This window comes from Grammomys surdaster, unplaced genomic scaffold (assembly GCF_004785775.1).
Source record: "Grammomys surdaster isolate TR1022 unplaced genomic scaffold, NIH_TR_1.0 343, whole genome shotgun sequence".
Taxonomy (NCBI): Eukaryota; Metazoa; Chordata; class Mammalia; order Rodentia; family Muridae; genus Grammomys; species Grammomys surdaster.
In genome coordinates, this window is record NW_021604762.1 from 2968943 (window position 1) to 2993979 (window position 25037).

Sequence of the window (25037 nt, forward strand, 5' to 3'; positions counted from 1 at the left end):
GCCCCTATGCTCCAGGAGTAGCCAGACTAAAAAATGGGAGCGAGGGAAAGGTAGGGGTGCTGGACTGAATCAAGGAGAGATGGCCTCAATGAAATCCATATTTGAGACCCACAGGAACATATCCCTAAGCCGGAACTTGACATGTGGAAAATTCTAAATACAAGTGTTGTCTGAATGAACTGAATGCACAGATTATAAATGAACAGATGGTGATGTGCACAATGCAGGACCAAAGTTGGTAGGTGTTTCTAGGAAACAAGGCACGGAAAACAATCATGCTAAGGTAGGTTTGTCTAGGTGGACCCTCATCAGACAGTGTCATGGCTGATCCTACTGTGAAGACTAAGGATTTTCCTCTGGGAAATCTGGAACTCAGAGAAGGCAGCCATAGAGGAGATCTGCAGGCTGAGCATTCAAAGAATAAGGGGACAGGAGTGAAAGACAATCCTGACCACAAGACACATATTAACCGAGTCCTGTGGCCCAACCTCCTTACCTGGAGAGAATTATCTCAAGACTCTTGTATTAATTACTTTCCTCGAGACTGTGACCTCATATCTACTATGGGGCAACTTGAGGATGTAAGGGCTTACTCTGGATCACAGTTTGAGCATGAGGTCCATCAGGATGGGAAGGCATGACTTGGTGGGAGTGGACTCTCAGTGGTGACTACTCACTTCCACCCTTCCTCACAGAGCAGGAAGCATGATGCAATGAGGCTGAAGTTCCTTTGGTCTCTTCCTTAAAAAAACAATTATGAACATCTCTGACTCTCTTATCTGCTTAGGGGACCTTTTTTCTTCCTACTGGGTTGCCTTCTCCGGCCTTGATACGAAGGCATGTGTCTAGTCTTACTGCATCTTGTTATGCTGAGTTTAGTTGATATTACTGGGAAGTCGGCTCTTTTCTGAAGGGAAATGAAGAAGCAGTGGATCTGAGGGAGAGGGATCTGTGCATATGTGTGCGGGGGACTGGGAGGGGGGAATGAGTAGAGGGAGGAGACACTGGTTGGAATGATTGTTGAGAGAAAAATAAATAAAAAACTTAAAAAGTTCTGTTTGTTTTGTTTGTTTGTTTTGAGTTCAGGTGTCCTGTAGCTCAGATAAGCTCCAAGCTTTCTATATAATGAAGGGCAGCCTTGGACTTTCCCTCCCTGCCTCTCTCTCCTAAGTGCTAGGATTACAAGACGAGCTCTAACCACCCCCTCCTCCTTGCTCCTTTTTCAGTAAGTGTGAATTCCTAGCTCATAGGTTGTCCAACCACACTGAAGATTGGCATTCCATCTCCAGTGAAGCCTCTCTAAAAATTCCCTCACAGGCACTCTTGGAGGTCTGTCTCCTAGGGGATTTGAAGTCTAGTCAAGTTGACAATGCAGATGCGCCATCACAGCACTGTAGACATCAGTGCCAGGACTCAGATCTGCTGACTCAGTTTAACCGCACAGCTACTTCCAAGGTGCTCTGAATTTCCTCCACTGGTTCCCTTCCTTCTACAGAGCAACTTGGACTCTAAGCAAACAACACATAGAGAGTCCATCAAAGGGCTCACATCTCGTACTGAAAAATGGTTCGCACAGGGGGACTGGAAAGTACCAGATGTGAAGAGCTTGTTTGCAGAAGCTAAGTGTCTGTGATGGGTTTCCCTCCCCTCCTCTCAGCCTTGCTGCAGAATCACTAACACAGTGCTGAGCTAGTGGAATAGCCTTGACTCTGAGGGAATATGAACATTTTTTACGCTTAGCCATTCCAGCCGTAAAGATTCTTATCCTATTACCGCTAAGTGACGAGCACGAGGAGAGAAATGATGATGATCTCTGACAGCCATTCCAACCGAGTAAATACAAGGAGGGAGGAATTCGTCCAGAGACCCGGGACACTGCCCCTTCATTTCCCAGGATGAAAAGGAGCAAAGGAAAAATGTCTTCCTGGTGAGATGTATCGAAGTGTGGAATTTTCCCTCCAGGCAAGAGATGGGCGCCCCACTGCTTCTTACCATTTAGTTCCACACTGGACTAAAGGCTGGGAGAGTATGCCAGAAGGGAGCAATCAAACCCAGGCAGGCCAGGGAGGCAACCTGAGGAAGCTTCCCTAGCGCTAACTCTATGTAACCCACCCTGACACCTGCTCCCCTGCAACCCAAGCAGTCCCATCACAGGCATTGCTAGGCAACAGCAAAACCATACATTTGCTTTATCAAAATATCCGCCCTGCCCCCACCTGAGGGGTGTGTCTCCATTTGATAGCTTCTTGCTTGCCAGATATTTTATGTACTATTGGGATGATGGGAAAGCCAGCTGTTGTGGCAGGGTGAAGGTAGAATAACTGGAAAACAGGAATTGTTTGTTGGCCTAGTCACTGTGTTATGAACAGAAGAGCTCTGGGGAAATATTCTTAAGACTCATAGCTCACCTAAAGTTGTCTCTTTCTTACATTAAAATTTTTCTGTATGGCAAGCCACTACCTCCCCCAAATCACGTAATATATGACATATCCATGTTTTATCATTGTGACCACAGGGCCCAGACAGTGACCTGGGGCTTAAGTCATTGGCAGAGCGACAGACATGCCTGAAGTGGAAACATTGGGATTAGGATGCCCAGTGCTCTGTGCAGTTGAAGTGGGATAATCTAGCAGGACCATAAAGACCGAGTGAATCTGGTCCACAATTGTACAGTGATGTGAAGAGTGGAGAATTGTGAGAATGAGTGGAGGTTATCTATCCCAACACTTTACAAAGAAGATGAAGAACGGGGAGGAACCAGGATGTTTCACAAATCACTCTGTAGCCCTCCTCCCCACATCTCTCCAGAGACATGCATGTCTAAAGCATGCCAGCAAGTCTCAGCTTTGACACTGTGACCATCATACCAAATGGATGTGAGGGGTAGGGTGGGTAAGGGAGGGATGTTAACCTCACAGTGTGAGGCTATGTAAGGGATCCACCACTTTCTGCACCATTCTGCCTATGCCACTATCACTGCCCTTACTCCTAAGGATCCGCTCAGTTCATCAGCCTACAAGTGAGGACCAATGCCTTCTCTTCCTCCTGCCCCTCCCTGTCAAGTCACCTGGCTTTTCAGCTTCTGAGGCAATTCACCCCAACAGCACTCTCCTGGCAGCTCTTGCTCTAATGCTCAGCTAATAGTTGTCTGTTCCAGGCGCTGTCCAAACGCATACTATAAATCAGAATCCAATTACTGTGGTAAGAAAATTGGAAGCAAATTTAATAAGCTCAGACCCCTCCTACATGCTGTTTCTTCACTCTTCTCTTTTCAGTAATGAGAACTCTTCAAAGAGGGGAAAAGCTTTTTCCCTTTAACTCTGGGACTGCTCTCTCCACTTCTCATATGAAGCTCCTGGGCCAAAGGATAATGAGAGAGGGCTTCTCTTAGCTCCTCTTTCCTCTCTCCATTGAAGGCAGGAGAGAGAGAGAGAGAGAGAGAGAGAGAGAGAGAGAGAGAGAGAGAGGCAGAGACACAGAGACAGACAGAGAGAGACAGAGACATAGGGGAGTTGATGGTCTTTCTAATATGTCTTTCTCTTTCATTTATTCAACAAACTGATATTGTAGCCCTTATCACACACCAGACACTGTAATAGATGTTCAGTCTGTTTTTTCTCTACAAGGCACTTGACATCAGAACTAGAAGGATCTTTGCTGCAAGGCAAGATGGTCTCCTTAGTAGGAACAAAGCCTGCATCACTGGGGCTCAGTTCCATGAATGAGCTAGGCAGCTGATATGGGTCATTGGCCATGAGGTAAAGCACGAGACCCTGTAGTAGACACATCTTAGGAACAGTGATGCCAGTTGCCAAGAGGATGGCGGAATGAGGGTGGAGGTTGAAGGAAGAGGGAAAAGAGGAAGCAAGAGAGGCCAGTCTATACAAGGCCAGAATTCGATATACCTGGTCAGTGGGAGAGGTACACAAATATATGGGCAGGTAGATGAACTATGCCAGGGCCTCCGCTCTCTCCCCAAACTCTGAGGCTTTCGGCAGAACCAGATAATACATGGACTTCATCTGGCCTAAGCTTCGTAGAGCAGGCCTCAGAATCACCTAAAGTTCTTGCCAAGCCAGGTTCCTGGGGTTCACCTGAAGTTTTCTGGGTAAAGCCTAAGAATGTGCATTTCCAACATTCTCCCAAGTGCTGCTGCTGCTGCTGCTGCTGCTGCTGCTGCTGCTGCTGCTGCTGCTGGTCCTTTGGTCTGGAGAGTCAGACTTTCAAAGCCTTTATGAGTCCTTGCTGTTCAAAGTGTCATCCACAGACCACAGGCAATGCTGTCATCCGGGAGCCCATTAGACACACAGAATCTCGGAGCTGAAGAGATGGCACACTGGCTAAGAGCATTTGTTGCTCTTCTAGAGGACTCAGGATAGTGCCCAACATGGAGGTTGACTATCACAGGTAGTAGTTCCAGCTCCTAGGGATCTAAATCCCTATTCTGGGATCCTCCGGTGGTCCCCACACATGTGGCATTCACTCTTTATCACACATACAGGCACACAGATGCATAAATAAAAATTATTTAAAAAATAAACCTTAAGAAGAAAGGAAATGCTGAATATCAGCTGCCCCTTCCCCACCCCAGGATCTACTGAGTCAGATAGGAAAACATCCCTAGATGACTTGTCTGCCTGTTTAAGACGGAGAAGCCCTTACATGGAGCGGACACCCTCAAGTCTTGCTGCTCATTAGAGTCACTTGGGAACTGAGCAAGGACACACTTGAGTTGATTGGAGTCTGGGTATCAACATATTTAAATGGCTCTCAAGTGTCTCTCAGAAGAAGCCTGGGTTGAGAGCTGCTAAGACTGGGATTTAGATACCAACATATCTCACTGATACTGCTCCATCTATTGCTCTTGAATCGAGCCTGACCTTGAACTCCCACCTTTCCCTGGCCCCACTGCCACATCTGACAGTCTAACCCCTCCATTCTGGTTTTCGAGCTGGCACTTTATCAGTTTGTTTAATCATCTCTGGTTTTCTACCAGCATGCTTGCCATCCACAGAATGCTCAGCTATCATTGCATAGTGTGCATATATATTTAAATATTAACTAGAAAATAGGTCAACACTGTCTCCATATTTTATTTGACCCGTATAATAACCGGAGTACATGGGATCATTATTGTTATTTTTATCCCTGCTTTTCAAAAGAGAGAAAAGCAAGGTGTAGAGAAAGCGAGTTCATTCATCTTGCCAGTTAGCAGAGCCAGGATGGGAACTGGCTGTTGGATCCCAGAGACCCTGTGCTGGCCCTCTGGTCACCCTTTACATTGTTCTCAAATTCAGTCTGCTTTACATAGGAGGTCTGGCCTGCCCTCTTGCTGATGGTAGACTGGTGACAAATATTTTAATTTATCCCTTAAGATTTGGGTAAAAAGCAAGGCCAGATTCACAGCAGTGATTCTCGTTGCAGATTTGTCCTCCAGGGGAGACATATGGGAAAGATATTTTTGGCAATCACAACTTGTTGTGTTGGGGGAAGGTAGCTGTTAGGGTAGGGGGTGCTATTGGCATCTAGTAATAGAGGCCAGAGAAAATGCTAGAATCTTGGAATGCTCAGGATACCTCTTCAGTGAAGAATCATTGAGCCCAATTTGTCAGCAAGATTGCTGTTGAGAACTCCTGACCACCATTAGCTATGCTGGTCATGGCTGAGGTCGGCAGGCCCCAAAGTGAGTCCCAGGGTTCTATTGGTCTGTGTGGATGAGCTCATGGGGCTGCACCAGAATTCATAGGACTCACGGCAGTGAAACCTATGCTGGTGTCGCTAGCCTAGATGGTTCCTGTAAGCAAGAGCTGGATGAGGGAGATCTTGTACATAGCTAGAACATCTCATCACCCAGTGATATGAGTCTGAGGGGAGAATACAGGGCTTCTGTGGACAGGCTCTGGGGTTCTTGAGAACACAAGAGTATCACCAGCAGGGGGCAGCACTCCACTAAACTCAGTCTAGGGCTGCATGATCCAGTTGGTCCTTCCTCAAGACCCTCAAGATGACTTCTGGTCTTAGGTACCCATCCCAACTCTTGAGTCTTCTGATCTCTACTCTTTTGTGCTTTTTTTTTTAACACTCCCTGAATCCAGAATTCTCTGAGCAGCACACTTCCAGCTCCTGCAGGGTAAGGCTGTTGCCTTGAGGCAGACATACGACTAATACCCTTTCCCCAACTGTCTTCTCAGTATCTGGATTCTACCTCAGTCCTCTCTGCCCTTTCTGCTGCCTCCCTGCAGATAACAACTCTTTAACAGATGGAACCCTGGGTAGGTGCAGAGCCCAGAGCTGGCTGCCAAGCCAGGCTCTTTGGGGAACAATCTTGGCTCTTCATTGCCTGCCACCACAAGTCTAGTCTTGGTGCAAACTTTTATTTCTGCTTTGCAGAGGCAAGTGAGAGTGGAGGACAGGACTCATCACCTTCACCTGCTTAGTGAGCTCTTGGTACATCGTCCCGTGGCTAAGAGCGATTGTGACTGCTCTCAGGGCCTCCCACCCAGTTGTACCAGTGACTTTTCTGTTTCCTTCCTAGGGGCCTTCATCTAGAATGAAAACAAGGAAGCAACTACCTGCATGAGACCTAATGAGGCTTCCCCCAAGCCCCTAATGAGGCTTCTCTCCTCTCCCTCTCTCCTGATCTCCTACACGTAGTTTCTGCTCAAGGAAATATACTAACTTGATATTTAAATTTTGCTCAGGGAGGAGTAACAGGATAAGGGCTGGGGGAATTCAAATAGCAATATTAAAAAGAATTTCAATGGGACTCCAACTTTAAGAGGGTTTAGGCCAGTAAGAGGGAGGAGGAGGGAGGGGGACTCTGGTTATAGGGGACACAGACACTGCTGCTTAGGGGGACTTTATGGCACCTTGCAGGGAGAGTTAAATTCACAGATGATGAGCATTAGGAGAAGGCAGGCTATCACCTAGTTTGAACCCTTTGCTGTGTTCATGTGGACACTAAGACTCCAGCTCCGTGCAGTAATGATAGTGACTGACAAGGACTAGCTGAATGTCTCCACAGGACGCATGTTGCATAAGACAAGATATCCAGATTGTGCAGCTCCGCTTTGGAAACTGAGTCTGGATGACTTCACATAGTGAATGCTCACAAGAATCACTAACATAAGATGACTCAATAATTATAAAGGTCCTTTGTGTACAAATTCTTTTACCATAATGTGGGGACCCAAACCAACTAAAAAAAGACAAAATGTTTAAAGTCAATACTGTATACCCTCACATCAACTCTATACACCTTTCCAGTTGAACTGCCTTCGACTCTCTCCACCTCGAGGCCAGACTGCTGTTGGAGTAGGTACAATGACAGTCATGCAACAAATACATGTCATCTCTCTGTGACTCTGTGGCATGTCTGGGCCAGAGCATGGAGGCTTCGAGAGGAAAATAGCGTTAGGACCCAATTGCTTTCTCAGACCTTAGCATACTGCACACATAGGGTCTACCAGGACTGAAGGAGCAGTTGGTCAGGAAACAAAGCATCCATCTTCACAAAGCCTCTTTCTGCTCCTAACAACGCTCTCTACCTGATCTCTGTTGCCCTCTGGAGCTGTGGCCTGTCTAAGCCCATGGCAACAAAGAGGCTGTGTGAAAGGGCTCCTTGGCAGGCAGACAGGAAACAATGTTCAGTGAAAAGGCCCCTCTGAGTCTCTTCTCACATTGCAAAAAGTGCATGAGGTGCTACAGAAAGAATTTCTCCTAGTGACAGGAGAGAGCATAGCCTGAATTCCTGAGGGTTTACCCATCATGCCCTTCTGCTTAGAAAGCCAGGCTGGGATGTAAGACTTGGTCAGGGAAATCCAGGTCCAGTCTTTTAGTGTTCCATGAGTATTATCAGATGCATCACCTAGGGTGACCGACAGGTGAGGGGTAGGAGTATCCTCTGCGGTGGGCTTCTCTCTCTCTTTAACCTCCAAGTAGAAAGCAGGATCTATGGGATGGTTTGTGTACAAGCAGTGTGTAATACAGATACATTACTCCATCCTGCCACCTTCTCCAGTTCCTGGCACTGGGCACTATGATCAGTGAGTTCCCAAATCAAACTCATTGCTAATATGTCCTGGCTGCAGAGACAGGTAAAGCACCTACATGGAAGAAGGAGGAGGTACCTCTTATGGCGTGTGTCTGGGACAGCCCGATTGCTGGATATCCGCTCGCTCTCCCGCTGGTTGAAAGCATACAGCTTGTAGGGATCATCACCAACACGCCACTTTTTGGCATTCAGATACCGCCGCTCATCAAACTGCTCCCACAGGTCATCCCAGTCCGCATCAGAAGGCTGTGTGACATGAATGGAAAGTCTGTGAGAAGGCTCCCCAGCCACCACCGGCTCCCATCCATCTGTCAGCATCTGATCAGGGACTAAGCTTGTTCTGGCAATGCTGAGCTCAAACATGGGGCCAGGGGAAGAACATCAGCAAATCCACCAGCAATAATAATCACATACAGAACAGTGATAATATTGCTACTGCTATCTATCAAGCCCCACATGCCAGGTATAGTTCTAGGACCATCGTTTTCATGATCTCATATAATCCTCACACAACCGCTCAGATGTGTCAACTGACAGATGAAAATACACTCTCATACAAGCAATACATTGCCCAAGATCCACACTTAGGGAGCAGCAGGACCTGGGCCTAAATTCTAGCATCCCGACTCAAGAGACTATCTTCCCGACTCAAGAGATTATCTTCCCAGGACAATGTGAGGATACCTGGTGTACCAGCACAGACCAGGTGGGCCATAACTACTATCATCTCTGATGTGCTTCAAGAGAGGCAGTTTCAAGAATTATGTCATTAATCCACATGGTGTATGGCTCACCAGACATCCTGGTCTTTTGTTTCTCCAGCTCAGGAATCTGCATCCACTCTTAGAGGTAGCATCAATGAGTAAGCAAGTAATAAGCCTACAATTTATGTCTGAGAGCACATGATTTCAGAATATGGAAGGTGACTTCCATGTTCTTGATTTGCTTCATACTTAAACTCTCTGGGCAAAGTAGGGAACATGGGACCCTAGAAAGGCCACCAGCCTGGCAAATGGCAGGTCTTCAGGCAGAGCTTAGTCTTTTGGATCCTTCCAACAGGGGAGGTGAGGGACTGCCTTCCCATTAGATCTACCCCATCAGCAACAAAATCACAGCCAAGTCTCTGCACCCAGCAAGCAGGGCTGAGGAGCCAGGCCTCAGCTTGGCAGCCTCTTCCTAAAAGCTTTTCTCACTCTCACCATGAGAAAGTAGTCTACACCCCTAAACACCCACAACTTTCAACTTCATCTAAGCCACAAATGCTGTGCCTCCAGAAAGAGCTTCTTAATGGCCTCAAGTGGGGTGGCTTAAACCCTGAGGTTTGTTCCCAAGAAGAAGTTGTTCATTCATCTGACCCTAATAGTCAGGCCAGAGTGTCACACTACACAAATCTTAAGGGAGAAAAGACCAGCCTCTCAGTCACAGAACGCTAGCTGTTGCTGCATGCAGGCACCCAAGCAGGAGGTTCAGAGTGGGCTTAGAGACATTTGCACAGGCTCCGTGACAGGTCTGAGGGGCTCTACCAGTCTGCAGACTCATCTGTGCACTGTAAGATCTTATCTGGTAAGTGATCTCTTTTTCTCTTTGTTATCTCTGTTTGAAACAGCATTTTTCTCTAATAGCACAAAACGAAGCCCTGGAAACCAGTGATTTTTATCCAATAATTGATTTTATTAGTGTCTTATGAAGCTGCTGCTTGAGAACTTGCTAGAGGGAACTTAGGTAGGCGTGGGAAACCCACAAGCTGTGCTGTGCAATGTCACAGCTTGACAGCTGTCACCTCTGTTTGGAACACCACCCCAGGGTGACCTTAACATCCATCCTCATGGGAAGGGTTGTGGGATTGTCTCCCATTGGCTCACTGCCAACTTAATTCATTATGATTCTCTAAATAAGTTGTAACCCTCACAGTGCTCTGAGCTAGAGAGGAGAGAGGAAGAGACAGTAGCACATGTCCTAGAGAGGTCCCACTCTGTGTATTCACAAACACACACACACACACACACACACACACACACACACACACACAGGAGACATCTATACCATACTACAAGATGAGTTCAACCACATAAGCTCAATGGCAATGTTTTTACAGAGAGAAGGAAATAGAATATATCTCATAGAATGAGGGTCAAAGAGTTGGATCTTGAAGAATGGGTAAGGAATGTATAGCAAAGAAAGCCAGATGGAAGATAGTTCATTCAGGAGTGTGGTATAGAATAACAGAACCAACAGTGTGCATGTGTGTGCTAGAATATGTGAAGCCAGGCTTGGTGGCACAGACCTATAATCTCTGTGACCTATGAGGCTGGCTGCACCTCTATGGTGCCCATGATTCAATCCCTAATTCTGAAAGAAAGAAGAAGAATGAATGAATGAAGGAAGGAAGGAAGGAAGGAAGGAAGGAAGGAAGGAAAGTTAGTTTAGAGATTATGAAGAATTTTCTCCTATACTTCTTGTTGTGTTTATAAAAAAGAAAGAACCAGGATATGTTTGGTAGAAGCCTGGTATGGTAAGGTGGGAGGGGTGCCTCTGCAGGCCCATGCTAAGACATCCCTTTCCCTTGAGGTACCAGCCATACAATGGAGTAGAGTTCATTTAGGGCATGGAGAGGGGAGTTGAGGAAGGAATAGAGACAGAGAAAGGCAGAGAGAAAGAGGGAGAGAGAGAGGGAGACAGGAGGGGGAGGGGGAGGGGAGGAGGAGGGGGAGGGAGAGGGAAAGAAGAGGCCAGCCATGAGCATTTGGGGAGAGAGATGGGAGAGAAATGGGGAGAGAAGGAAAAGAGAGAATAAGAGATTAAGAAGGTAAGAGCATAAGAGAGTAAGGAGGAGGGGACAAACAGCCCCTTTTAGAGTGAGTCAGGCATACTTGAGTGTTGCCAGGTAACTGTGGGGCAGAGCCTAGAAGGAATGCTAACACTTATGAAGCTGACAAGAGCTGTTGTTTGTCACATCCCCAAAATGCATTTGACAAAATTCCCGGGAATCCACTGGCCCAGTTACATTAGTATAAACTTAACTACTTAAAGGGCATGCATAAAGGAAAACTCTAGAAAACATCTGGGCTTTGGAAAGTAGGTCATAGGGAAATTGACCCTGGCTACATATATGGGATGAAATATAAGGAAGAGAATTAATTTCCACAAAATGACCTTTTAGGGGATGACCTTAATCTATCCTGATGTCTGAACAGAGGTCTTATGGGTGAACCAGCAGGTGGAGAACCAGCCACCCATTGTAATAAGAGGCTGGGGAGAGGGGATACAACCCACCTCTTGGGCTTCGTTCCAGGTCATACTCCATTTGCATCAAGCAGAGGCATTGAACTATGAGGACAAGAGGTCAGAGGATGCTTTCCCTAGTTCCCTCTCCACCCACAGTACAGCTAAGCATCCTCGGTATCTCTAGCAGGCACTGTCTTTTTGGAGAAGATGCTGTGAAGATTCAGCTGGAATTCTGGCCCCAGAATGTAACAGTAGCAGCCAGTTGGCAGGATAATCATATGAATAGTCAGTAGGAGGCGTCCTTGTAGGGGACTATACTACTTAGGGTGTTTAGATGTCACTTGTAAAGAGCTTGCTGCACTGAGACCCCCTTAATGGTGTGACTTTTCCCCCATGGACATCTGAATGTATTATAGAATGGTGAAGGTGTCTTCAAAATGATAACTAAAATTTTATGTTGTATGTGTACACATAGATTGCCACAGATTTTTTTTTATATGAGCCTCATCTGTGCAAGGAGGAGTGTGCTTAGAGGAGTCAGGTAGTGGTTTGCCCAAGCCCATCAGCTTGCAAGGGATATGTCTACTGACTTAATCATCCAGAGACAACAGGAGGTAAAACATGCCACATACCTGTGGAAAGCCCTCCATAATGGCTTACTTCTACATTAAACGTTCACTGACACAGATATTCCATGAAATTCCATCCCCTGGAGCGTTGCTTGCCATGTGTCATTTACTTTTTTCTATTTTGTCCTTCTTGGCCAGCCTACACCATTCTCAAAGAAGGCAGTTCCAACTCCCCTTAGCAAGTACAGTGTAGAGCCTGACCTGTAAGCCACTGTAGGAAAAGGTTTCCATCCCATTTTGGAACAGCTATAGGGTCATAAGTAAGCACTTATGACCAAAGATCCCTGTCTCTGGGTTCCTATCCTTGATGGAAGCAGGACATGGTACCACTTTCATCTTACTGGTGGCAGCTGGGTGCAAGGTCATGGCCTACACCCCTTGCCTCCTCTGTCCTGGTGTAGTAGGTGTGTCCTGTCCTATTTGTGTTACATAAAGGGCACATCTCAGATTTACCACTAGTAGCCTCTCATTCCAGAATTCAGATACATACAGACATCAGTGGTCCACTAGGCACCTTCACTTTATCCTCAGGCAGTTTTATGTTCCTCAGTGCAGTTTTTACCCAAGCCTTGCTTTAGATATTAGAAGGGTTTTGCTTGCCCAAGTAATGGCATCAATGCTCAGTTTTCCATCTGCTTCTTTTAAAATTTTTCTCTTAGGCTTATTTTATATGTGTGAATGTTTTGTCTGCATGCATGTGTATATGCCACATGTGTGCCAGTTAAGGTTAGAAGAGGGCATCAGATCCCATGGAACTGGAGTTACAGATGGTTGTGAGTCATTGTGCGAGCTAGGAGTCACAAGAGCAGCCAGTGCACTTACTGAACCATCTCTCCAGCTCTAAGTTGCTGATGCTTGAATGCATTCCTCTATTGGACAGGGATTCCCTGGAAAAATAGAACCACTCTCATCTGTCTGTCTGTCTGTCTGTCTGTCTGTCTCTTTGTGTCATTCTCTCTCTCTCTCTCTCTCTCTCTCTCTCTCTCTCTCTCTCTCTCTCTCTCTCTCTCTCTCTCTCTCTCTCTCTCTCTCCCCTCTCTCTCTCTCTCTCTCTCTCTCTCTCTCTCTCTCTCTCTCTCTCTCTCTGTGTGTGTGTGTGTGTGTGTAGGGGAGGGAAGAGAAGTTGTGGATGGGAACCAACGTGTGTTAAGAATAGCTCGTGCACTTTTGACTTGCAACCTAAGGCTGATAGCAGTCTCTGCCAGTTGAATCCCTTCTTTCTGGGGGAGGTAGAGGTCAGTCTTCCATCTCTTAAAGCCTCCAACTGACTGGATGAAGCCCACCACACGTTGGAGTAGACTCTGCTTTACTCAAAGAGCAGCAATTTAAATGTTACTGTCATTTAAAACCTACTTTTGAGAAACATCCAGAATAGTGTTTGACCAAGTACCTAGACCCTGTGGCTTAGTAAGTTTTGTATAAAATTACTCATCACAGAACCTCTTGTAACAACCTCAGAAGGACATACTGAGTGGAGAACGCCTTGAGCTATTTAAAATCCTTATAGATTTAAAATTCAATACGAAATGATAGCCTGTTTTCAAATGGGGAAAATGAGACATGGTGAGAATAAATGATCTGCCCAAGTTCATGTGAGGGGTCTATTCTCCAGGCCTGAATCAATCTCCCACTTTTCAACAGACAGTGTTTCTAAGCCATTTGGAGGGAGCTGGAGTCCAGTTTTCTCACAAGCAGGCTGTTTCTAGGACCATAGCCTCTGGCTCTCCAGCACTTCTGTCCCTTGGCCAGTTCTGCTTCCAATCTATTGTGTGATGATCCGAGCACCACGGCTGGCCAGACACTTTCAGGGAACCCTCCTTGCCAACCAACAAGCTCCCATCACCTCAGGCTGAGATGCTTAGCTGGGTTCTCTGCAAGGAAATCTTTGATGCCTGTTGAGAGGTGAGGCTAAGGAAGATAGAGTCTGCTGTGCTCAGAGCTGTGGTGTTAAATTCTGAACAAGGGGAAGTTTGAGGTTGCCCTCAGGTCAAAGATCTCTGAGAAGTTAAGCCTTGGCTCCCAAAAGATGGGACACCAGGATTCTGATGTAATTAAGTCTAAGAAGGGCATGAAGGAGAATAGATGAGCTATGTACTTGACTCCCAGGAGGTAGAAATGCACAGCCTAGCAGGGAGAAAACACCTTTCATTTAGACAAGGTTCACTAAAGTCCAACAAGGTTCCACTAAAGAAGAAATTGAAAAAGAAAGAGAAAAACAACCCATACACACAAGGAAAAAAAAATCACCTCTGAGGGCAAAAGCAGCAGAATATATGAGCACACTGAGATCCTCCAAGGATTCCAAATCTAGGAGTTATCCCACAGATGATAACACCTACCCATCTACCTGAAGATCCAATGTAGGCACAACTATAGATAAAATAGGGAATAAAAAGTGGCAAAAATGAAAGGCAAACAAAACAAAATGATCTGACAAAGGTAGATCTGACAAAGACCGACAGAACTTTTAAGCACTGAATAATATAACCAGTGAAAGTTGGTGCCACACAAAACAATGAGATATGTGGATAGTACACAAAGCCCTGTAATAAAAGAACAATTTATTACACTTATGAAGTGGGTCAGTCAGTGACAGTTCTCATTTTATAGACAAGAAAACTTAGGCTGTAGGGTTCACCCAGACAATATCCGTGTGTCCATGCCTGTGCATGGTGTGTGTGTGTGTGTGTGTGTGTGTGTGTGTGTGTGTGTGTGTGGTGCATGTGTGCTGTGTGCATGCGAGTATGCATGTTGGGATGAGGTTGGACTTAGGGTCTTGTAGTCCTCATCTAATACTTTGGATGTCAATGTTGATGTCTCTTTTATATCACTAGCCAGTCAGTCCTTCATAAAAACAAAGTATTTACTCATTCCTATGTTCTCATCTGGCCAGCAGGAAGTAACCTTGCTTTGGCAAGGACATCCAGCAGAGGGAAGAGGTACAGCACAATTCCTCATGCCTTCCACACCACGGAGGTGAATCCTAACATGGAGAAGTTTTCAGAAGGAAAACACGACTGGGAATATGGTCATGCCAATGGTTAGGACAAGCTCCAGCCAAACAGAAGCCAGTCACTCTTGCTGACCTAACAACAGAAGAGCTGGAGGGTCCTTTCCCCTTACCAAGGGACAGCACATCAATTATGGATTATTAGATCAGATCTTCATTTTCATATTCCCTCCATGTATTATCACCTCTCCTTCTCGCTGGAATTCTGTCTTGGGAGTTATTTAATTGATGTGCAGAAATCTAAATTTAATTTATTATGATCTAACTCACTTTAGAAGCCAAATTACTCTGCACTGGAGAAGGATCAAGTCAATATCCCACTTGGCTTTCTATTTATCTTCCGTGGGGTTTTCTCTCCTTCTCCTTAGTATTCATTTTATCTCAGGTGCTGGCCATAAATTTAAATTTTCTTCAGAATTAGGCAATTGCTCCTTCAATGTTATAGCTTAATGGTTAATTTTAATTATAGGAGCATCACTCCTTAAAGAGCTGATAGACAGAATGGACATCTAATACAGGAGGAAAGGGCTATTTCTCAGACCAAATGAGGTAGCATATAATTCAACAGGGGTGAGTTTAGCCTCCTGTGTCGCCTACTCCAGTTGCTTTAACTGCTTTCAGCCTCACTGTCATGGGACCAGCTACTATCTATAAAGCACAAGTGCTGTGAGTTTCTAACCTCTGAGTTCTTGGAGATAAGCTGAGTTCAGACTCCCTCCAACACTGGCTCTTCTTCACATAATTTGGGTCTTCTTTAATCACTGACAAGAGCAATCTCTCTTTACTCTTCCCTCCCATGGCTGTCTACATATGTGTGCTCTCTGCCCACATTTCAACTGAGCACCCCATGGGAATACAATGTTGGGGGGAAGCTTCCAGCTTCCAGGAAGTAGAAAACTTCCAGTAATTATAATTGCCTGAGAAACCTCCAAATGTGAAATATAATATGATTAGCTGAATGGATAGAAGCCCAGTTTTTGTTTCTGGAACTAGGGTGGGAGAGGGGAATTCACACAATGTGGACCCTATATGGAGTTTAATTTGCTTACTAATTAGCATGGCAGAGGTTGCCAGAAAAGTCAAAATCAGCATGACAGCAAAGAGGAATGGCTTCTGGCATGTGCCAAGGCAGGAGACTGCAAATGTGGATGGATCTGCTTCCTGCTCTGAGATCCATAAATGCCATCACCAAAAGCTAAGGCCAAAGATCCCTTGTGGAGACAGGCATTGCTAGTTAGTTGTCAAGTAACTGAGGAATCCATCCCAACTCCTGATAGACGTCAGACAGGGAGTTGTCTCTGCTCACAGTGTCTAGTACCCATCAGCAACTGGGACCCTTCTCTTTCTGTACAGAGTCAGATACAGTGAGTTGTCCAGAGACTTGAGAAGCTCCTACATCAGGCGGGATGACCTGTTCATTACAGGAAGTTGGTATTAGAGAAAAGTGTTTACTAGAAAAGCCAGTATCCAAGAGAGACTAAGAAGGAACTGAACACAGGGGAAGAGCAAGAAGTGGCCTGAAAGGGTAGCTGTTATCTGGATGGAGCTGAATGCAGAAACACAGTCACCTAAGCCCTTCTAGGCATAAGGTCACTGAATCAGAGTGGAGATGGCCTTAGAAGGCTGGTGCTGTAATGATCTTCCGGGGATAGAGAATCTGAGGGACGAGGAGGACGGATTCTCCCGGGATGGCCAGGCAACAAAGCCAGAGTAGCCTTCAGCAGCGGCAGAGTCTCCCAGTCAGAAACCCAGCCCTTTGAAAATTGCTTCTAGAAGGATTTAAAAGGAAAATGAAAATTTGAGATTCTCGGTGAGGAAAGAGCTCTCCCTTCAGAAGCCAGGCTTCTCTCCCCTCCTTCACTTGCTGCAGAGATCCAGCAGATACCGTAAGGCATCATCAGAAAGCCCTTCAGCTGCAAGAAATAGCCTGTGGAGCCAAGCAATTTTCAAGGGGGCCCTGGTGACCCAGAGTATCTGGTAGAAGTCACAAACGAGCAGAACCAGGGTCACCGGGAGCAGAACTATGAGTGAGTAATGGGGGCTGGGTCTTGTCGTTACCACACACCTGCCTAGTTATGTGGCTTCAAACCTCCCTTTGGGAGAAAGGGAACATGCACACAGGCTGACGTTAATGGAATAAAAGGAAAAGGGTTAGGAAAGTCAGAAACAATAGGGAAAGTGCAGAATAAGAACTGTGCCCTCTTGTTAATTCTAATTCAATTTTTCTGGACAGGAATGTGGGCCAAAGTGTGAATGTCAGGGGAGGATGAGATGGCAAATAAGGATGCACAGTCCAGAGATAGAGTTTGACTTTGCTCAGCACCCTGTACTGTAGGCCAAGACTATCCTGAAAGTGCTTCTCCTTCATCTCTGTGTAGCTCCTTTTTCCCTCTATCCCAAGGGCAAAACTAATCTTCCCCCATCCCTGCTTTACGGGACCAAATCAGATCTCAGACATGTGATAAGATATGAAGACTCGCTTGCTAAGACATAATGCATATGTAACATAGTACTACTGTCAACATGGCCGCAGTTACGATTACTCCTCCTGGAGTCTGAATGCTAATAGGGAGAAAAATGCAATTGCCTTTCTGCCAATTTATGTTTAGCTGCTTCTTCCTTCCCTGTGCCAGAAATGGGGGTTGGGGGAGGGTGAATCTCTGACAGCATCTACACTCAATGTGACTAGATGTCTCACCTCACCATCCAGTTGTGGGGGAGTGGTCATTACTAATGTGGGTCCCTCCTGGGGCTCAAATCTTTATCCCAAACTTGGATTGGAGCACAGTGCCATGCAAATGATAAGACAAGAAACTATTTTAAGAAACTAATATATGAGGTTATTATCCGCTCAGAAGGCTGGAGATAGAGCTTTTGCTAAGTCTTTTTATATACATAGTGTATTAAAAAAAAAAGGTGAATCTGTGATGGATGACTCTGGGGAGAGACAAGTACAAGAGCAATCAGCTGGGCGTGCCTGGGACCCTGCATTTGTTGAAGGTCAAGGGATGTGCACTCCAAGCTATCTGCTGGAATTCTGGTCCCCTTTCTTCTTGTGGACTTGTCAGTCTCACGGGGTCTTGTTGGTGCTTTCTAGACTTTGCTACCATGCACAGGCCTATAGGTGTACTCACCAAGAATATGTTTGACAAGGTTTGTAGCTTCCCAAGTTTTTGACTTATTGTATGAGTGACGTGTGTGTGTGTGTTTTCCTAAGACCTAAATCTTAAGTATCACACATGTTAAGCGAAAGTTCTACTACAAAACTAAGTCCTAAAACCCTCACTTTATTTTATTATTTTATTTTAGTGTGTGTGTATGCATGCACATGGCTGTATGTACATGTATGTACAGGTATGTATATATTTTTGAGTCAGAGTCTCACTAAGTTGCTCAGGGTGGTTCTGCACTTACTCTGTAGCCTAGCCTGGCCTTAAATCTTCGACACTTCTGCTTCAGTCTCAGTACCTGGGATTATAGGCCTTCACCACCATACCCTAAAAGATTTCTCTAGTGGGAGAAATTCAGATGAGACGTTGTGGGAAGCCAAACAAATAGACAGGGTTACAAAGGTGACAAAGTCTATACTGGGGTGAGTCACTCACAGGATGATGGCAGAAACCAGGGAATCCTTACATAGCATTTTCTGTAGTCTTGGTTCTACTTAAAAATGTCACTCCTTCAAATACTCAGAATGAGCCTGAGTGGTTACTAGTACCCCATTTTAATGAAGACTCACCTGAGTATTCTGCAGCTAAAGTGATTTGACTGAGGCCACATAGCAAGCAAGTCTGGTCACTGGGTCTAGCCACAGGTATATAGACTCCATACCCACCCTTGTCTAGGATCTGTCAAGACCAGGGTCACCCATTAAGGCAGGTGGGGTTCCTTGGCCAGCACCTGCATAGGAATAGTATAGCAAGAAGGCAGAGGGAGGAGGCTCTGGGTAGAAGCTCAGTTCTGCACTTGGTTCAGCCAAGCCTATCTTAGAGACACCTTTCCTCGGCCCCAGGGCCAAGACCCCTCCTCCCCTGAAACACAGCTCAAAAGAGAGTTTCAGAGTTAAGTGTTCCCTAAGCCCTGTCACTCACTCCCCAAAGGTGACATTAGCAGAAAGCTTCCAGCTCTCAGCTAAGCAGAATTGGTCCCCTCTCTCTGTGCTTCCAAAGTGGAGGGTAGATCTACCCAGATATGGTGTGCAGCAAGGGCTTAGAGCCCAGTGCATTTTCTCTCAGCTCCGTAAATAAGGTGACATCCAGATGGCCTCTGGCTCCCTCAAAACTAGGTCAGCCCCTGAATACAGAGGTGTGGGCTGCAGGGAATGACTTTGAAATGACTTTATCTCTCAGGACTCCAGGAGGGCTGCTGGCTGCCTTTTCATAGAAGGGGCTCTTTTATGTCAAAAACAGACCCACAGTTCCCAGACAGCACACCTGCTGAGTCTGGTGGGGGTGGGATGCCTGTCTCAGGCTAGTGCTGTGGGAGATACCACAAGTGATAGTGGCAGTAAGCTGAAGAACTGGGAGGCATCCTCATAAGCCTGTCCCACACATTGTACATCTCCCTAACGCAGCGAACCCCCTTCCAGGACATCTCATATGAACTGTCAGAAGAGGATTTATTACACACTGCTTATATAAACAGTATTCTCAGGGGCATGTCTCTCACCTTGGGGAACACCAATAGTTTCTCCCCAAATGACATGGTTGTCACCATCCATCTTTGTTCAAACCCCCTGTGACACTGTCCCTTCTGCAAAGCCATCCCAAACTGTGGTAAGGATGTCACAGGCTAGATGGACATTAAAAATGGACCCCCCCAATATACTCATTCAATGTTTTTCCTGCACAGTGGCTCGCTCTCTGTTTCCTTGAATGAGACATACCACCTGGTTCAGGCTTGCTATTCAGATACGTTGGGAAAAGAGTAATGACTTCACCAGGGACGTTCTGCTTCTGCTTGCTTTATAAACAAACTCACTACAAGACTCCTTAGCAACCCATGTCCTTAGCCCATTAAAATTAGATTCTGGAGACATAGAAAATTTAGCATGAAAGCAATCCTCCTTAGCTGTATTTGGGGACATGAGGTGACCTCCAAGTCACTGTCCACCCATGTCGTCAGCCTGCACTCACAGCAGCAGGAAGACAGAGCTCTGTGGCTCACATCCACTCAATAGGACAGATTTGTCCTTTCTGCTGTTTTCTTCTTCCGGAAGAGTGATTGCTGTGTCTCAGGTTACATCTACTCTTCGCAGGAGAAGGGATCTAAAGCCAAGAAGGTGAACCCTACCCTTAAATTTCCCACTGTTGCTAGGCAGAACTCTCTACAGTCTTTGCTCTTGCCATTCCTCTCAGACCCTCAGGTCTGCTGGCCTGTGGGTGTTCTGCTTGAAGCTGGTCTCCTTTCATGAACCACTCAATTCTACCCACACTCCCCACCCCCAACCCCCAGCCAGAGACAGTCTCTGGCTCTGTCCTAGAGCCTCTCCCAGCACATTAAACATTAAGGCTTTCCAGGCAGAAACGATGGTTACATTTTCTCACTGCCTCTGGAATCGAGGCTAGGGAGTGGAGGTGGCAGGAGGGCGTGGCGTGTACAGAAAGTAGGTCATTAGTGGTAAAGACTACAATTTTCAGTCGGTTGTTAATGCTCTGTTTATATGGATTTCTTCAAATGTGACATTTTAATGGCATCATAATTGTGTGATTACAGTGCAGTTGACACTGCTCCGGGAGGGAGGGCAACAGGGACTCCAGAGACCTGCAGGGGAAGGCGGCTCCTACACAAGGTTGACTGTGGTACCAATTCAGTAATTCTCAGACCAGGATGCTTGGAAAACTTGAAATTAGTTCTCCAAGGGCCCACTGCTAAACAAGAGCCAATGGTTCCCAGGAAGCTTTTATACAGCTTAGCTTGGGGACAAAGCCAGCGATCCCCCCTTGGGGGCTCACCAGTAAAGGCTGCCCTGGACATTTACTCATTCATTCATTTTCTTTACATGTGTATGTTTATACTTTTTAAAGTTTCTAATATACTTTGAAGGAAGGAAAAGGCCTGTGGATATTCAAAAGTAAAAGAACAATGGTCGTGTTAATGAAAAAGAGGGTAACACAATTGGGCTGAGCTACACAATTGGGGTCACCCATCTTCTGATCTCTGAGCATCATTCACTCACCAGGTAAAGCCTTCTTTCAATGTTCCTGTATCCCAGCTCCCAGGATCCCTCTCTTGGGTCTTCTCCTGACTCTGACCTCTTTTCCACCTCCTTTGCTGGTTCTTTTCTTGGTTTCTTTCATAACTGTGCCTTCCATAACTGAAGGATCCCAAACAGACCAGATTAAGTTTTCTGAGCTCTGGGTCTGTATTAAGCAAATAGTGCTGGACATGTCCACCCAAGGCATGTCTTCCTGAACAGGTTCCTAGTGTAACCTGGGTCTGCACATCACAACTGGCTTCGTCAAAGCTTCTTCAGGTAAAGATGTCGCACCTCTGTGAAGCACTGCAAATCACTTATCTAAAGCATTATCCTGGATCCATTCTTCTTCCTCACTTTCTACTTGTCCCTGCTCACTTGGGTAACCCAACCTGATAACTTACCTCCAGATCCCTGTTACGCTTACCTCCAAATTATGGCTCTATCCTTCCATCTAACCTCCTATGTCTCTGCAACCATCCCAACCACCAGTGCTACAATGAGGCATGTGTCTTAAACCCTGAGACAAGGCCCCCTTGTACTTTCCTAGAAGCCTGCCTGCATCTTTCATAAAAATGGCAATCATAGTTGTCTGTGTTTGCTTTGTTGTTATTGTTGTTGTGATAAAAAAAAACCATGACCAAAAGCAACCAGGGAGGAGAGGATTTATTTTATTTTCAGGTTATAGATCATCAACAAGGGAAGTCAAGGGAGGAGCTTAAATGAGGAGCTTGAGACAAAAATTATGAAGGAATGCCACTTACTAGCTTACTCCAAGGCTCACATTCAACTACGATTTGTATACAACCCAGTCCCGACTCTAAGAATGGTAATTCCCAGAATAGTCTAGGCTCTACTTCATCTATTAGCAATCAAGAAAAAGCTCCGTAGACAGGCCCACAGGATCTGATCATGGCAATTCTTCAGTTGAGGTTCTTTCTCCCCAGGTGTGTCAAGATGACAACCAAGATTAGCTTTCACAATAGTCTGTACCAGGAACTCAGTCTAATAAAGAGTATCATGCCTGCCTCCTTGACAGTGCTGTAGTATTTTGAGAATAACAATATATCATTCACCATTGTTATCATTGGCATCACCCTGTGGTATTGAAGGCTCTCTAATATGTGTTGCATAAGTGACTCTCCTGGAAAATTTCCCCATGAAAGCCCTAGGATCTGGAGATCATTCCCATGGCATGCACAAGCAATGGGGAAAGAGAACTTTAAGATTCCAAGGGTAGCTAGCAAGAAAGTAATAGAACTGAGACCAGGACAACCTGCCAAGAAGGAACTTGAAATGGTCCTGTATCCAGGAAGAGGAAATGGTTCTGTATCTAGGAAGAGGAAATGGTCCTGTATCCAGGTGGAGGAGACTAGCAAGTAGAGGTCTATCAGAGAGAGATTCAAAGATGTCTTTACCCAGGTTTCCAGATGGGTCAAATCAAGACTAAGACACATAACGGAGCTATGAGATAGGGAGGTAGGGGTAGGGATGAAGGGGAAAAGGAAGGGCAGGAAGCTGAATATCCAGAGTTCTTGATTATATTTCTCTCCACTTAAGGTCCCTGACTCCAGGCAAATGACAAATTCTTTTCTTCATCTAAGGAAGTCTTAGCTATTTATTCCACAACTCTGTGATACTGACTTATAGATCTAGTAGATTAATAAAAGGCAAAGACTGGGCACTGTATACTCTAAGCACTTGGTAAAAAAATATTGGAGCTTCACTTGTTTGCGCAGTAAAGATACACTGTGTGTTCATGGGACACAAGGGTGAGTTTGGTGATGAGATGGTAAGGAGTTCCAGAAAGTGTTCATCTGGGGAGACCAATCTGTCAGCCAAGGAATCAATGATACTTTCTTCCTCCCAACTGCCCCTTATGGAAGCTAAGCCAGTTCCACAGCTCTCCCAGCCTCTGCCCATCCCAGGCTGAGCCCATTAATGATGCCTGCTGTGCACAGGGATCTTGTAATTGGTCCTGAGTTGCTTGTCAAAATGACACACACCCCCCAGCAACTTTAAGATGCACTGCCCATTCGAGCCTTCTGGGACTCAGCACATGCCTCTAAAAACCTACTGGGGATGGGGGGAAGGGGGAGATGTTGCCTTAGAAGTTGATGGTGATGAAGCTTAGGCAAGGTAAAGAAGGGTGGGGCTATCTGCTTACTCACCAGCCTTTACACCCCTAGTGCCTCAGCTTCCTGACCCAGACAAGATTTTCTTCTCTTTGTAGCACTGACTGGCATGGATATGTGCTGTGGAACCTAGACCAGTATCTCATTTTTCACATTGCTGTTGGGATGACTTGTCTAAGGTACAGCTGACTTAATCCTTTCACTCATACATTAGCATACCTACACAGAGCTTCCTCTATTCTTACTCAGAGTAAGCTGAGCAAACCTGCTCCCTGAATCCGCTTATGTCACAACACTTAATATGATTGCCTATTGATTGATCCTTAAACACATATGCCTAAACAGCAGGATTCTAAGATTCTTCTCAGAAGACTAGATATTTGGTAGAGAGGCTGGGTATCCTAATGAAAAATATCCACTGCCTCAGGCTAGCTCTGCTCTCTCCCCCACCCTACCCCCTATCTCATCCAGGGCCTCACACTGGCCAAGGAAAGTAGACAGACAGACAGACAAGAAACACCCAGTCCACCTATTCTGCCTCATGGAGGAAATGAATCAGTACAGATATGGTAGGAAAGAGATCAAGAATACATTCATCCTAAATCAGGGCAAATCAGCCACGATGAAATTGCCAGGAGGCTGTAGGGAAGCAGGTAAGGCTCCAGAGAGAAACAAATGAACATGAGAACAAAACACATCGGGCATAAAATCAAAAACATCACCACACACAGAATGAAAACTCCAATCTGGAACAAAAGGAAATGACCCAAGTAGGCATATTATAGCATTATTTAGTGTGGATTTAATAAAATAAGAGCTGAAAGATTAGATGATAAAATAAAGCAGTGAAATGGGGAACTTTTTTATTTTTATAAAGATGGAGCCTTGTAGAATACTTGTACAGGACCAATACATGCAGAAACTCCAAGAAACAGAGCAGGTGCAGCAGGAAATCTAATTACTGATACCAACTAGTGGGTTCTAGTGCTGGCTTTGCTACCTACATGCAGCAGAACCTTGGGTGAGTCAGTGTAACTGCAGACAAGAAAAGCTGGAGTCACAAAAGTGAACAGTGGGGAGAATACCTTAAGAGGAGAGCTGAGGTAGTCTGACATTGGGAAAATTATGACCCCGAAAAGGGGAATAGAAGGGGCACACAAAATAGTATTCTTTTTTGGGTTGAGGCTCCCTAAAATATATTAAGAACAGAATCCGCTTATTAGTAGAACAAGACATGTTCCATAAAAATTACTACAAAGCAATTGATGTGAAGACATTTCCAGGCTGGGCCACTGAACCTAGAAATTCAAGAAAGAAACCACCAAGCATCCAGGCAGAACTAACGAGTCACTGGCAAAGGATGACTGTTCAGCTGGCTTCCATCCCAGCTCCCACCCACAGTACCATCGCTTTTCAGAAAATAATGAGGCAATATCCACAAAGAAGACTCTAGTTAGGACTCAGAGCATTTGAACTTGAAGGGTTGATGCTTGAGTCTAGAGACAGACTGGCAATGCTACCGTCTAAAACCTCTATGACTATAGAAACTATGTTAGATCAGCTTTTCATAACTGTGATGAAAGACATGAGAGAATGAACTTAGAGAGAGAGAGAGAAAAGGTTTGTTTGTGCTCAAGAGCTCCAGGTTTCAAAGATTTACGTCTACAGTGATGTGGGTCTGTTGCTTTGGAGCTTCATATGGAGCAGAAGGTCAAGGTGGAGAGCGTATGATAGAGTAAAATTGAGAGAGAGAGAGAGAGAGAGAGAGAGAGAGAGAGAGAGAGAGAGA

At 45.5% G+C, this 25037-nt stretch overlaps 1 protein-coding gene across 1 annotated transcript in view; it reads right to left on the minus strand.

Moving 5' to 3' along the window:
* Galnt14 (polypeptide N-acetylgalactosaminyltransferase 14) overlaps positions 1-25037 on the minus strand; it is a 286185-nt gene that overhangs the window by 73669 nt on the left and 187479 nt on the right. The window contains exon 2 of the mRNA XM_028778972.1: positions 8130-8299. Coding sequence (XP_028634805.1) covers positions 8130-8299 — 170 coding nt within the window. The remainder of the gene's footprint in view (positions 1-8129; positions 8300-25037) is intronic.